The 16,686-nt window shown below is 45.6% G+C and overlaps 1 protein-coding gene across 2 annotated transcripts in view; it reads left to right on the top strand.

Moving 5' to 3' along the window:
- The first annotated feature begins 2,868 nt into the window (after positions 1–2,868).
- The window catches only part of LOC106585763 (uncharacterized), a 43,792-nt gene continuing 29,974 nt past the window's right edge, over positions 2,869–16,686 (top strand). The window contains exon 1 of one of the 2 annotated variants that reach the window (XM_014172348.3): positions 2,869–16,686. This exon is cut by the window's right edge and continues 16,222 nt beyond it. In XM_014172348.3, coding sequence (XP_014027823.3) covers positions 3,085–16,686 — 13,602 coding nt within the window. In that variant the 5' untranslated portion in view covers positions 2,869–3,084. The other variant, XM_014172349.3, reaches the window with a different exon arrangement.

The raw sequence follows: 16,686 nt of genomic DNA, 5'->3' as shown, positions 1-16,686 counted from the left end.
GAGGATGATAGATCAACATTATCATCAAGCATTGAACCCAGTAAAAAAGTTGATGTGTCACCAACAGACTCACCTTCTGTGACTTTCAGCCTAGCTGTTTCTAGTGGAGCTACAGTGGATACTCAAGAGACTGAGGCAAGCTCAACCCTATCCTCTACAGTGACCTCAGGTGACCAGACAAATGAGATTTACACCAAAGACACTGCAACTCCCACAGTGTCTTATTTGTATAGCACTGAGAAACCAGTAATTACTACCACAGTGTCATATAAAACAGCAGAGAGGGCAGTTACAGAGCAGGCTGAGAAACTGGCAGGCTCAGAAAAACCTTCATCTATTCCTGTTACAGAGACAAGCTCAGCTCTCACCAAAGATGAAGAGAGCTCAGGTGATCAGACTCCTGATATGTTTACCAAAGAGCCTGTCACTTCAACAGTTTCTTCTGTTTGTAGCACAGTCAAAGCACAACAAATGACAACCACTGAAATGCCACATGTAATGATCACAACAGGAAAGAGTGAAGTTACAGGGCAGACTGAGAAATCATCGGGTTCAGAAAAACCATCAGTTACACCTGTTATTGATGAGGTGGTGACGAGCACAGTTATCTCCTCTACAGACGAAGAAAGCTCAGTTGACCAGACAAGTGATACGCTCACCATAGACTCTGCAACTACAACAACCACCACTTTTCCTCTGTTTAGTACTGAGAAACCAGAACATGTAGAGACTACAGCATCACATGAAACTGCAACACCTGACACTGCGACTGCTACTACTACAGTTTCATCTGTATATAGCACAGAGAAAACAACGTCACAAGAAACTGCAACAGCGGAGACATTCACAGAAGTCACAGAGAGGTCAAAAAGCACAGAAAAACCTTCAGGTAGCCCTGTTACTGTTCACACAGAAGAGGATACAAGCTCAAGTGGAGCAACAGCTGAGATGTTCACCAAGGAGTCTGTTGCAATAACTGCATCCACATCAGAGTCAGTTAGTGCTTTCACTACATCAAGACCAACAGTGACCTCAAGTTCAATCTTGACCATTACAGAGGAAGATGGTTCTGGTGACCAGACACCTGATATGTTTACCAAGGCACCAGTCTCAACGATTGAGTTTGTCAGTAGATATACCACTGTTCATACATCTACAGGAAAGGTGACGGAACAAACCGGAGCATCAACACAGTATACCCACAGCACCTCTTCACCCATGGACTTGGAGGGATCTGGAATCTCAAAGACAGAGGGTGACCAAGAGATAACTCAGCCAGAGGGTTTAGGTGTGGAAGAAGTAGTTGAGACCACCAGTAAACCACAGGACCAGTTCGCTGTAGCCACAGATGAGACAGAAATCAAAGAGACCGAGAGTAAATCTGAGGCTCTAAGTGTTGCATCCTCAACACAGTCCGCACAGCTCAGCCAAGAATCTACATCAACCCAATACCCTCTATCCACTAGCACATCTGAGACAATAGAATCAGCTACTGCTTCATTGTCCGAGCAAGGAAGTGGAGACTTCACAGAACCCTCTATTTCAGAAAGTGATGCCACAGAGGGTGAGAGTTCAGGTGATGACACATCTGCTATTACAACAGCCCCACTGCATACTACATCATCTTTAACAGACTCATTGGTAACAAAATCAGTAAGCACTGAAGTAACTAATGGAACCAAGGTGGTTGAGCAGACAGAAGAACCAACAGGCACAGATGGACCTTCAGCTGGCCCTGTCTCAAGTGTGACAGCCTCAGTGGTCACATTCACAGATGAGGAGAGCTCTGGCTACCTGACACCTGAAATGTTTACCAAGGAATCTACTACACCAACATCACTAGGGTCAGAAGCTTTGATGATCACATCTTCCTCCCCAATAAACAGCATTGACCAATTCCAAAGCACAACTGTAGGAACAGTCATCACACCCACAGAAGAAATAGATGAAACGCCCATAGACTCTCCCACTGCAGCAGTTGAAACTTTGGAGCCTTCTGTGGACCAAGCAACTGGACTAGCAAGCACATCATCACCATTTGTCACTGCATTCACTTACGTAGACATGGGGGTCTCGGGAATCTCAGCAACAGGAAATGACCAGGAGATAAGTACACCTGAAGGGTCAGTTGACGAGGGACCAGTGGAGACCACCACTAAACCACAGTACCAGTTCACTGTAGCAACTGATAAGAATGAAATCAGAGAGACTGAGAGCACATCTGAGAGTCCAGGTGATGTTTCTTCAAAAGAGTTTAAACAATCCCAGGAATCCACATCAACCCAATCTCCTTCCATGTCAAGCACAGGTAAACTAACAGAGGCTTCCACAGCCTCTTTCACAGAGCAGGGTAGTGGTGACTTGACAATAGACTCTATAGCCGAGGATGAACAGAGAGAGCACGAGAGTTCAGGTGAAGACATCTCAGATGTGTCCACTAAGAAACCTGCAAGCACGACTGCTCCTCTCCTGTCTAGTCCAGCAACAACAATGGAGGAATTTACCACATTGTCTGTCAGTGGTGACACCACCCTTGAAACAGCTGTTGAGGTTGATGCAACTCTATCAATCGGCACAACTGCAGAGGTACCTAAGGTTATTTTTAGCACAGCTCAGACCCAGGAAAGTGAGGTGACAGAAAAAGATACAAGCAGCACAGAGAAACCATCAGTTGCTTTGATGTCAAATATAACACTCACAGACGATGAAATTTCAGGTGACCAGACCCCAGATATGTTTCCCAAAGGGTCTGTTACTGCAACGGTTTCTTCTGTATACAGCACAGTCGAAGCAGAACAAATGACATCCACAACTAAAGTTTCTTCTCTGTTTAGCACTGAGAAGCCAAAACAAATAGTGACCAATGCGTCACATGAAACTGTAACAGCTGAGACAGCAAGAAGTGCTAGAACTACAGCAACTTCTCTGTATAGCACTGAGAAACCTACCACAGCGCAACAGGACACTGCAACAAAAGAGAGTGAAAAGACTGCTACAACTACAGAAACTTCTCTGTTTAGCACTGAGAAACCAAGTCATATAACGACTTCAGTATCAAAGGAAATTGAAACAGCGGAGTCGGAAATGGCTGCTGCTGCTGCTACAGTTTCTTCTCTATATAGCACTGAGAAAATTGCTCATGTTGAGACTACCATCCTAGAGGAGGAGAGCTCAGGGTATCTGACTTCTGATATGTTTACGACTCAGTTAGCTGCCACCCCTCCTTCTCCAGTGTATAGTACAGTCAGACCAGAACAGCCAGAGGCACCATCAAGCACAGAAATTCCATCAGTTGTTCCCATTATTGATGAAACAGAGACAAGCACCATCCTCACTTCAGAAGAGGATACAAGCTCAAGTGGCGCAACAGCTGAGATGTTCACCAAGGAGTCTGTTGCAACAACTGCATCCACATCAGAGTCAGTTAGTGCTTTCACTACATCAAGACCAACAGTGACCTCAAGTTCAATCTTGACCATTACAGAGGAAGATGGTTCTGGTGACCAGACACCTGATATGTTTACCAAGGCACCAGTCTCAATGATTGAGTTTGTCAGTAGATATACCACTGTTCATACATCTACAGGAAAGGTGACGGAACAAACCGGAGCATCAACACAGTATACCCACAGCACCTCTTCACCCATGGACTTGGAGGGATCTGGAATCTCAAAGACAGAGGGTGACCAAGAGATAACTCAGCCAGAGGGTTTAGGTGTGGAAGAAGTAGTTGAGACCACCAGTAAACCACAGGACCAGTTCGCTGTAGCCACAGATGAGACAGAAATCAAAGAGACCGAGAGTAAATCTGAGGCTCTAAGTGTTGCATCCTCAACACAGTCCGCACAGCTCAGCCAAGAATCTACATCAACCCAATACCCTCTATCCACTAGCACATCTGAGACAATAGAATCAGCTACTGCTTCATTGTCCGAGCAAGGAAGTGGAGACTTCACAGAACCCTCTATTTCAGAAAGTGATGCCACAGAGGGTGAGAGTTCAGGTGATGACACATCTGCTATTACAACAGCCCCACTGCATACTACATCATCTTTAACAGACTCATTGGTAACAAAATCAGTAAGCACTGAAGTAACTAATGGAACCAAGGTGGTTGAGCAGACAGAAGAACCAACAGGCACAGATGGACCTTCAGCTGGCCCTGTCTCAAGTGTGACAGCCTCAGTGGTCACATTCACAGATGAGGAGAGCTCTGGCTACCTGACACCTGAAATGTTTACCAAGGAATCTACTACACCAACATCACTAGGGTCAGAAGCTTTGATGATCACATCTTCCTCCCCAATAAACAGCATTGACCAATTCCAAAGCACAACTGTAGGAACAGTCATCACACCCACAGAAGAAATAGATGAAACGCCCATAGACTCTCCCACTGCAGCAGTTGAAACTTTGGAGCCTTCTGTGGACCAAGCAACTGGACTAGCAAGCACATCATCACCATTTGTCACTGCATTCACTTACGTAGACATGGGGGTCTCGGGAATCTCAGCAACAGGAAATGACCAGGAGATAAGTACACCTGAAGGGTCAGTTGACGAGGGACCAGTGGAGACCACCACTAAACCACAGTACCAGTTCACTGTAGCAACTGATAAGAATGAAATCAGAGAGACTGAGAGCACATCTGAGAGTCCAGGTGATGTTTCTTCAAAAGAGTTTAAACAATCCCAGGAATCCACATCAACCCAATCTCCTTCCATGTCAAGCACAGGTAAACTAACAGAGGCTTCCACAGCCTCTTTCACAGAGCAGGGTAGTGGTGACTTGACAATAGACTCTATAGCCGAGGATGAACAGAGAGAGCACGAGAGTTCAGGTGAAGACATCTCAGATGTGTCCACTAAGAAACCTGCAAGCACGACTGCTCCTCTCCTGTCTAGTCCAGCAACAACAATGGAGGAATTTACCACATTGTCTGTCAGTGGTGACACCACCCTTGAAACAGCTGTTGAGGTTGATGCAACTCTATCAATCGGCACAACTGCAGAGGTACCTAAGGTTATTTTTAGCACAGCTCAGACCCAGGAAAGTGAGGTGACAGAAAAAGATACAAGCAGCACAGAGAAACCATCAGTTGCTTTGATGTCAAATATAACACTCACAGACGATGAAATTTCAGGTGACCAGACCCCAGATATGTTTCCCAAAGGGTCTGTTACTGCAACGGTTTCTTCTGTATACAGCACAGTCGAAGCAGAACAAATGACATCCACAACTAAAGTTTCTTCTCTGTTTAGCACTGAGAAGCCAAAACAAATAGTGACCACAGCGTCACATGAAACTGTAACAGCTGAGACAGCAAGAAGTGCTAGAACTACAGCAACTTCTCTGTATAGCAATGAGAAACCTACCACAGCGCAACAGGACACTGCAACAAAAGAGAGTGAAAAGACTGCTACAACTACAGAAACTTCTCTGTTTAGCACTGAGAAACCAAGTCATATAACGACTTCAGTATCAAAGGAAATTGAAACAGCGGAGTCGGAAATGGCTGCTGCTGCTGCTACAGTTTCTTCTCTATATAGCACTGAGAAAATTGCTCATGTTGAGACTACCATCCTAGAGGAGGAGAGCTCAGGGTATCTGACTTCTGATATGTTTACGACTCAGTTAGCTGCCACCCCTCCTTCTCCAGTGTATAGTACAGTCAGACCAGAACAGCCAGAGGCACCATCAAGCACAGAAATTCCATCAGTTGTTCCCATTATTGATGAAACAGAGACAAGCACCATCCTCACTTCAGAAGAGGATACAAGCTCAAGTGGCGCAACAGCTGAGATGTTCACCAAGGAGTCTGTTGCAACAACTGCATCCACATCAGAGTCAGTTAGTGCTTTCACTACATCAAGACCAACAGTGACCTCAAGTTCAATCTTGACCATTACAGAGGAAGATGGTTCTGGTGACCAGACACCTGATATGTTTACCAAGGCACCAGTCTCAATGATTGAGTTTGTCAGTAGATATACCACTGTTCATACATCTACAGGAAAGGTGACGGAACAAACCGGAGCATCAACACAGTATACCCACAGCACCTCTTCACCCATGGACTTGGAGGGATCTGGAATCTCAAAGACAGAGGGTGACCAAGAGATAACTCAGCCAGAGGGTTTAGGTGTGGAAGAAGTAGTTGAGACCACCAGTAAACCACAGGACCAGTTCGCTGTAGCCACAGATGAGACAGAAATCAAAGAGACCGAGAGTAAATCTGAGGCTCTAAGTGTTGCATCCTCAACACAGTCCGCACAGCTCAGCCAAGAATCTACATCAACCCAATACCCTCTATCCACTAGCACATCTGAGACAATAGAATCAGCTACTGCTTCATTGTCCGAGCAAGGAAGTGGAGACTTCACAGAACCCTCTATTTCAGAAAGTGATGCCACAGAGGGTGAGAGTTCAGGTGATGACACATCTGCTATTACAACAGCCCCACTGCATACTACATCATCTTTAACAGACTCATTGGTAACAAAATCAGTAAGCACTGAAGTAACTAATGGAACCAAGGTGGTTGAGCAGACAGAAGAACCAACAGGCACAGATGGACCTTCAGCTGGCCCTGTCTCAAGTGTGACAGCCTCAGTGGTCACATTCACAGATGAGGAGAGCTCTGGCTACCTGACACCTGAAATGTTTACCAAGGAATCTACTACACCAACATCACTAGGGTCAGAAGCTTTGATGATCACATCTTCCTCCCCAATAAACAGCATTGACCAATTCCAAAGCACAACTGTAGGAACAGTCATCACACCCACAGAAGAAATAGATGAAACGCCCATAGACTCTCCCACTGCAGCAGTTGAAACTTTGGAGCCTTCTGTGGACCAAGCAACTGGACTAGCAAGCACATCATCACCATTTGTCACTGCATTCACTTACGTAGACATGGGGGTCTCGGGAATCTCAGCAACAGGAAATGACCAGGAGATAAGTACACCTGAAGGGTCAGTTGACGAGGGACCAGTGGAGACCACCACTAAACCACAGTACCAGTTCACTGTAGCAACTGATAAGATTGAAATCAGAGAGACTGAGAGCACATCTGAGAGTCCAGGTGATGTTTCTTCAAAAGAGTTTAAACAATCCCAGGAATCCACATCAACCCAATCTCCTTCCATGTCAAGCACAGGTAAACTAACAGAGGCTTCCACAGCCTCTTTCACAGAGCAGGGTAGTGGTGACTTGACAATAGACTCTATAGCCGAGGATGAACAGAGAGAGCACGAGAGTTCAGGTGAAGACATCTCAGATGTGTCCACTAAGAAACCTGCAAGCACGACTGCTCCTCTCCTGTCTAGTCCAGCAACAACAATGGAGGAATTTACCACATTGTCTGTCAGTGGTGACACCACCCTTGAAACAGCTGTTGAGGTTGATGCAACTCTATCAATCGGCACAACTGCAGAGGTACCTAAGGTTATTTTTAGCACAGCTCAGACCCAGGAAAGTGAGGTGACAGAAAAAGATACAAGCAGCACAGAGAAACCATCAGTTGCTTTGATGTCAAATATAACACTCACAGACGATGAAATTTCAGGTGACCAGACCCCAGATATGTTTCCCAAAGGGTCTGTTACTGCAACGGTTTCTTCTGTATACAGCACAGTCGAAGCAGAACAAATGACATCCACAACTAAAGTTTCTTCTCTGTTTAGCACTGAGAAGCCAAAACAAATAGTGACCACAGCGTCACATGAAACTGTAACAGCTGAGACAGCAAGAAGTGCTAGAACTACAGCAACTTCTCTGTATAGCACTGAGAAACCTACCACAGCGCAACAGGACACTGCAACAAAAGAGAGTGAAAAGACTGCTACAACTACAGAAACTTCTCTGTTTAGCACTGAGAAACCAAGTCATATAACGACTTCAGTATCAAAGGAAATTGAAACAGCGGAGTCGGAAATGGCTGCTGCTGCTGCTACAGTTTCTTCTCTATATAGCACTGAGAAAATTGCTCATGTTGAGACTACCATCCTAGAGGAGGAGAGCTCAGGGTATCTGACTTCTGATATGTTTACGACTCAGTTAGCTGCCACCCCTCCTTCTCCAGTGTATAGTACAGTCAGACCAGAACAGCCAGAGGCACCATCAAGCACAGAAATTCCATCAGTTGTTCCCATTATTGATGAAACAGAGACAAGCACCATCCTCACTTCAGAAGAGGATACAAGCTCAAGTGGCGCAACAGCTGAGATGTTCACCAAGGAGTCTGTTGCAACAACTGCATCCACATCAGAGTCAGTTAGTGCTTTCACTACATCAAGACCAACAGTGACCTCAAGTTCAATCTTGACCATTACAGAGGAAGATGGTTCTGGTGACCAGACACCTGATATGTTTACCAAGGCACCAGTCTCAATGATTGAGTTTGTCAGTAGATATACCACTGTTCATACATCTACAGGAAAGGTGACGGAACAAACCGGAGCATCAACACAGTATACCCACAGCACCTCTTCACCCATGGACTTGGAGGGATCTGGAATCTCAAAGACAGAGGGTGACCAAGAGATAACTCAGCCAGAGGGTTTAGGTGTGGAAGAAGTAGTTGAGACCACCAGTAAACCACAGGACCAGTTCGCTGTAGCCACAGATGAGACAGAAATCAAAGAGACCGAGAGTAAATCTGAGGCTCTAAGTGTTGCATCCTCAACACAGTCCGCACAGCTCAGCCAAGAATCTACATCAACCCAATACCCTCTATCCACTAGCACATCTGAGACAATAGAATCAGCTACTGCTTCATTGTCCGAGCAAGGAAGTGGAGACTTCACAGAACCCTCTATTTCAGAAAGTGATGCCACAGAGGGTGAGAGTTCAGGTGATGACACATCTGCTATTACAACAGCCCCACTGCATACTACATCATCTTTAACAGACTCATTGGTAACAAAATCAGTAAGCACTGAAGTAACTAATGGAACCAAGGTGGTTGAGCAGACAGAAGAACCAACAGGCACAGATGGACCTTCAGCTGGCCCTGTCTCAAGTGTGACAGCCTCAGTGGTCACATTCACAGATGAGGAGAGCTCTGGCTACCTGACACCTGAAATGTTTACCAAGGAATCTACTACACCAACATCACTAGGGTCAGAAGCTTTGATGATCACATCTTCCTCCCCAATAAACAGCATTGACCAATTCCAAAGCACAACTGTAGGAACAGTCATCACACCCACAGAAGAAATAGATGAAACGCCCATAGACTCTCCCACTGCAGCAGTTGAAACTTTGGAGCCTTCTGTGGACCAAGCAACTGGACTAGCAAGCACATCATCACCATTTGTCACTGCATTCACTTACGTAGACATGGGGGTCTCGGGAATCTCAGCAACAGGAAATGACCAGGAGATAAGTACACCTGAAGGGTCAGTTGACGAGGGACCAGTGGAGACCACCACTAAACCACAGTACCAGTTCACTGTAGCAACTGATAAGAATGAAATCAGAGAGACTGAGAGCACATCTGAGAGTCCAGGTGATGTTTCTTCAAAAGAGTTTAAACAATCCCAGGAATCCACATCAACCCAATCTCCTTCCATGTCAAGCACAGGTAAACTAACAGAGGCTTCCACAGCCTCTTTCACAGAGCAGGGTAGTGGTGACTTGACAATAGACTCTATAGCCGAGGATGAACAGAGAGAGCACGAGAGTTCAGGTGAAGACATCTCAGATGTGTCCACTAAGAAACCTGCAAGCACGACTGCTCCTCTCCTGTCTAGTCCAGCAACAACAATGGAGGAATTTACCACATTGTCTGTCAGTGGTGACACCACCCTTGAAACAGCTGTTGAGGTTGATGCAACTCTATCAATCGGCACAACTGCAGAGGTACCTAAGGTTATTTTTAGCACAGCTCAGACCCAGGAAAGTGAGGTGACAGAAAAAGATACAAGCAGCACAGAGAAACCATCAGTTGCTTTGATGTCAAATATAACACTCACAGACGATGAAATTTCAGGTGACCAGACCCCAGATATGTTTCCCAAAGGGTCTGTTACTGCAACGGTTTCTTCTGTATACAGCACAGTCGAAGCAGAACAAATGACATCCACAACTAAAGTTTCTTCTCTGTTTAGCACTGAGAAGCCAAAACAAATAGTGACCACAGCGTCACATGAAACTGTAACAGCTGAGACAGCAAGAAGTGCTAGAACTACAGCAACTTCTCTGTATAGCACTGAGAAACCTACCACAGCGCAACAGGACACTGCAACAAAAGAGAGTGAAAAGACTGCTACAACTACAGAAACTTCTCTGTTTAGCACTGAGAAACCAAGTCATATAACGACTTCAGTATCAAAGGAAATTGAAACAGCGGAGTCGGAAATGGCTGCTGCTGCTGCTACAGTTTCTTCTCTATATAGCACTGAGAAAATTGCTCATGTTGAGACTACCATCCTAGAGGAGGAGAGCTCAGGGTATCTGACTTCTGATATGTTTACGACTCAGTTAGCTGCCACCCCTCCTTCTCCAGTGTATAGTACAGTCAGACCAGAACAGCCAGAGGCACCATCAAGCACAGAAATTCCATCAGTTGTTCCCATTATTGATGAAACAGAGACAAGCACCATCCTCACTTCAGAAGAGGATACAAGCTCAAGTGGAGCAACAGCTGAGATGTTCACCAAGGAGTCTGTTGCAACAACTGCATCCACATCAGAGTCAGTTAGTGCTTTCACTACATCAAGACCAACAGTGACCTCAAGTTCAATCTTGACCATTACAGAGGAAGATGGTTCTGGTGACCAGACACCTGATATGTTTACCAAGGCACCAGTCTCAATGATTGAGTTTGTCAGTAGATATACCACTGTTCATACATCTACAGGAAAGGTGACGGAACAAACCGGAGCATCAACACAGTATACCCACAGCACCTCTTCACCCATGGACTTGGAGGGATCTGGAATCTCAAAGACAGAGGGTGACCAAGAGATAACTCAGCCAGAGGGTTTAGGTGTGGAAGAAGTAGTTGAGACCACCAGTAAACCACAGGACCAGTTCGCTGTAGCCACAGATGAGACAGAAATCAAAGAGACCGAGAGTAAATCTGAGGCTCTAAGTGTTGCATCCTCAACACAGTCCGCACAGCTCAGCCAAGAATCTACATCAACCCAATACCCTCTATCCACTAGCACATCTGAGACAATAGAATCAGCTACTGCTTCATTGTCCGAGCAAGGAAGTGGAGACTTCACAGAACCCTCTATTTCAGAAAGTGATGCCACAGAGGGTGAGAGTTCAGGTGATGACACATCTGCTATTACAACAGCCCCACTGCATACTACATCATCTTTAACAGACTCATTGGTAACAAAATCAGTAAGCACTGAAGTAACTAATGGAACCAAGGTGGTTGAGCAGACAGAAGAACCAACAGGCACAGATGGACCTTCAGCTGGCCCTGTCTCAAGTGTGACAGCCTCAGTGGTCACATTCACAGATGAGGAGAGCTCTGGCTACCTGACACCTGAAATGTTTACCAAGGAATCTACTACACCAACATCACTAGGGTCAGAAGCTTTGATGATCACATCTTCCTCCCCAATAAACAGCATTGACCAATTCCAAAGCACAACTGTAGGAACAGTCATCACACCCACAGAAGAAATAGATGAAACGCCCATAGACTCTCCCACTGCAGCAGTTGAAACTTTGGAGCCTTCTGTGGACCAAGCAACTGGACTAGCAAGCACATCATCACCATTTGTCACTGCATTCACTTACGTAGACATGGGGGTCTCGGGAATCTCAGCAACAGGAAATGACCAGGAGATAAGTACACCTGAAGGGTCAGTTGACGAGGGACCAGTGGAGACCACCACTAAACCACAGTACCAGTTCACTGTAGCAACTGATAAGAATGAAATCAGAGAGACTGAGAGCACATCTGAGAGTCCAGGTGATGTTTCTTCAAAAGAGTTTAAACAATCCCAGGAATCCACATCAACCCAATCTCCTTCCATGTCAAGCACAGGTAAACTAACAGAGGCTTCCACAGCCTCTTTCACAGAGCAGGGTAGTGGTGACTTGACAATAGACTCTATAGCCGAGGATGAACAGAGAGAGCACGAGAGTTCAGGTGAAGACATCTCAGATGTGTCCACTAAGAAACCTGCAAGCACGACTGCTCCTCTCCTGTCTAGTCCAGCAACAACAATGGAGGAATTTACCACATTGTCTGTCAGTGGTGACACCACCCTTGAAACAGCTGTTGAGGTTGATGCAACTCTATCAATCGGCACAACTGCAGAGGTACCTAAGGTTATTTTTAGCACAGCTCAGACCCAGGAAAGTGAGGTGACAGAAAAAGATACAAGCAGCACAGAGAAACCATCAGTTGCTTTGATGTCAAATATAACACTCACAGACGATGAAATTTCAGGTGACCAGACCCCAGATATGTTTCCCAAAGGGTCTGTTACTGCAACGGTTTCTTCTGTATACAGCACAGTCGAAGCAGAACAAATGACATCCACAACTAAAGTTTCTTCTCTGTTTAGCACTGAGAAGCCAAAACAAATAGTGACCACAGCGTCACATGAAACTGTAACAGCTGAGACAGCAAGAAGTGCTAGAACTACAGCAACTTCTCTGTATAGCACTGAGAAACCTACCACAGCGCAACAGGACACTGCAACAAAAGAGAGTGAAAAGACTGCTACAACTACAGAAACTTCTCTGTTTAGCACTGAGAAACCAAGTCATATAACGACTTCAGTATCAAAGGAAATTGAAACAGCGGAGTCGGAAATGGCTGCTGCTGCTGCTACAGTTTCTTCTCTATATAGCACTGAGAAAATTGCTCATGTTGAGACTACCATCCTAGAGGAGGAGAGCTCAGGGTATCTGACTTCTGATATGTTTACGACTCAGTTAGCTGCCACCCCTCCTTCTCCAGTGTATAGTACAGTCAGACCAGAACAGCCAGAGGCACCATCAAGCACAGAAATTCCATCAGTTGTTCCCATTATTGATGAAACAGAGACAAGCACCATCCTCACTTCAGAAGAGGATACAAGCTCAAGTGGAGCAACAGCTGAGATGTTCACCAAGGAGTCTGTTGCAACAACTGCATCCACATCAGAGTCAGTTAGTGCTTTCACTACATCAAGACCAACAGTGACCTCAAGTTCAATCTTGACCATTACAGAGGAAGATGGTTCTGGTGACCAGACACCTGATATGTTTACCAAGGCACCAGTCTCAATGATTGAGTTTGTCAGTAGATATACCACTGTTCATACATCTACAGGAAAGGTGACGGAACAAACCGGAGCATCAACACAGTATACCCACAGCACCTCTTCACCCATGGACTTGGAGGGATCTGGAATCTCAAAGACAGAGGGTGACCAAGAGATAACTCAGCCAGAGGGTTTAGGTGTGGAAGAAGTAGTTGAGACCACCAGTAAACCACAGGACCAGTTCGCTGTAGCCACAGATGAGACAGAAATCAAAGAGACCGAGAGTAAATCTGAGGCTCTAAGTGTTGCATCCTCAACACAGTCCGCACAGCTCAGCCAAGAATCTACATCAACCCAATACCCTCTATCCACTAGCACATCTGAGACAATAGAATCAGCTACTGCTTCATTGTCCGAGCAAGGAAGTGGAGACTTCACAGAACCCTCTATTTCAGAAAGTGATGCCACAGAGGGTGAGAGTTCAGGTGATGACACATCTGCTATTACAACAGCCCCACTGCATACTACATCATCTTTAACAGACTCATTGGTAACAAAATCAGTAAGCACTGAAGTAACTAATGGAACCAAGGTGGTTGAGCAGACAGAAGAACCAACAGGCACAGATGGACCTTCAGCTGGCCCTGTCTCAAGTGTGACAGCCTCAGTGGTCACATTCACAGATGAGGAGAGCTCTGGCTACCTGACACCTGAAATGTTTACCAAGGAATCTACTACACCAACATCACTAGGGTCAGAAGCTTTGATGATCACATCTTCCTCCCCAATAAACAGCATTGACCAATTCCAAAGCACAACTGTAGGAACAGTCATCACACCCACAGAAGAAATAGATGAAACGCCCATAGACTCTCCCACTGCAGCAGTTGAAACTTTGGAGCCTTCTGTGGACCAAGCAACTGGACTAGCAAGCACATCATCACCATTTGTCACTGCATTCACTTACGTAGACATGGGGGTCTCGGGAATCTCAGCAACAGGAAATGACCAGGGGATAAGTACACCTGAAGGATCAGTTGACGAGGGACCAGTGGAGACCACCACTAAACCACAGTACCAGTTCACTGTAGCAACTGATAAGAATGAAATCAGAGAGACTGAGAGCACATCTGAGAGTCCAGGTGATGTTTCTTCAAAAGAGTTTAAACAATCCCAGGAATCCACATCAACCCAATCTCCTTCCATGTCAAGCACAGGTAAACTAACAGAGGCTTCCACAGCCTCTTTCACAGAGCAGGGTAGTGGTGACTTGACAATAGACTCTATAGCCGAGGATGAACAGAGAGAGCACGAGAGTTCAGGTGAAGACATCTCAGATGTGTCCACTAAGAAACCTGCAAGCACGACTGCTCCTCTCCTGTCTAGTCCAGCAACAACAATGGAGGAATTTACCACATTGTCTGTCAGTGGTGACACCACCCTTGAAACAGCTGTTGAGGTTGATGCAACTCTATCAATCGGCACAACTGCAGAGGTACCTAAGGTTATTTTTAGCACAGCTCAGAGCCAGGAAAGTGAGGTGACAGAAAAAGATACAAGCAGCACAGAGAAACCATCAGTTGCTTTGATGTCAAATATAACACTCACAGACGATGAAATTTCAGGTGACCAGACCCCAGATATGTTTCCCAAAGGGTCTGTTACTGCAACGGTTTCTTCTGTATACAGCACAGTCGAAGCAGAACAAATGACATCCACAACTAAAGTTTCTTCTCTGTTTAGCACTGAGAAGCCAAAACAAATAGTGACCACAGCGTCACATGAAACTGTAACAGCTGAGACAGCAAGAAGTGCTAGAACTACAGCAACTTCTCTGTATCGCACTGAGAAACCTACCACAGCGCAACAGGACACTGCAACAAAAGAGAGTGAAAAGACTGCTACAACTACAGAAACTTCTCTGTTTAGCACTGAGAAACCAAGTCATATAACGACTTCAGTATCAAAGGAAATTGAAACAGCGGAGTCGGAAATGGCTGCTGCTGCTGCTACAGTTTCTTCTCTATATAGCACTGAGAAAATTGCTCATGTTGAGACTACCATCCTAGAGGAGGAGAGCTCAGGGTATCTGACTTCTGATATGTTTACGACTCAGTTAGCTGCCACCCCTCCTTCTCCAGTGTATAGTACAGTCAGACCAGAACAGCCAGAGGCACCATCAAGCACAGAAATTCCATCAGTTGTTCCCATTATTGATGAAACAGAGACAAGCACCATCCTCACTTCAGAAGAGGATACAAGCTCAAGTGGAGCAACAGCTGAGATGTTCACCAAGGAGTCTGTTGCAACAACTGCATCCACATCAGAGTCAGTTAGTGCTTTCACTACATCAAGACCAACAGTGACCTCAAGTTCAATCTTGACCATTACAGAGGAAGATGGTTCTGGTGACCAGACACCTGATATGTTTACCAAGGCACCAGTCTCAATGATTGAGTTTGTCAGTAGATATACCACTGTTCATACATCTACAGGAAAGGTGACGGAACAAACCGGAGCATCAACACAGTATACCCACAGCACCTCTTCACCCATGGACTTGGAGGGATCTGGAATCTCAAAGACAGAGGGTGACCAAGAGATAACTCAGCCAGAGGGTTTAGGTGTGGAAGAAGTAGTTGAGACCACCAGTAAACCACAGGACCAGTTCGCTGTAGCCACAGATGAGACAGAAATCAAAGAGACCGAGAGTAAATCTGAGGCTCTAAGTGTTGCATCCTCAACACAGTCCGCACAGCTCAGCCAAGAATCTACATCAACCCAATACCCTCTATCCACTAGCACATCTGAGACAATAGAATCAGCTACTGCTTCATTGTCCGAGCAAGGAAGTGGAGACTTCACAGAACCCTCTATTTCAGAAAGTGATGCCACAGAGGGTGAGAGTTCAGGTGATGACACATCTGCTATTACAACAGCCCCACTGCATACTACATCATCTTTAACAGACTCATTGGTAACAAAATCAGTAAGCACTGAAGTAACTAATGGAACCAAGGTGGTTGAGCAGACAGAAGAACCAACAGGCACAGATGGACCTTCAGCTGGCCCTGTCTCAAGTGTGACAGCCTCAGTGGTCACATTCACAGATGAGGAGAGCTCTGGCTACCTGACACCTGAAATGTTTACCAAGGAATCTACTACACCAACATCACTAGGGTCAGAAGCTTTGATGATCACATCTTCCTCCCCAATAAACAGCATTGACCAATTCCAAAGCACAACTGTAGGAACAGTCATCACACCCACAGAAGAAATAGATGAAACGCCCATAGACTCTCCCACTGCAGCAGTTGAAACTTTGGAGCCTTCTGTGGACCAAGCAACTGGACTAGCAAGCACATCATCACCATTTGTCACTGCATTCACTTACGTAGACATGGGGGTCTCGGGAATCTCAGCAACAGGAAATGACCAGGAGATAAGTACACCTGAAGGG

The sequence above is a fragment of the Salmo salar genome, chromosome 24 (genome assembly GCF_965601325.2).
Source record: "Salmo salar chromosome 24, fSalSal1, whole genome shotgun sequence".
Taxonomy (NCBI): Eukaryota; Metazoa; Chordata; class Actinopteri; order Salmoniformes; family Salmonidae; genus Salmo; species Salmo salar.
The sequence above is the reverse complement of the archived record's forward strand: the minus strand, read 5'-3'. Positions and strand labels throughout refer to the sequence as shown.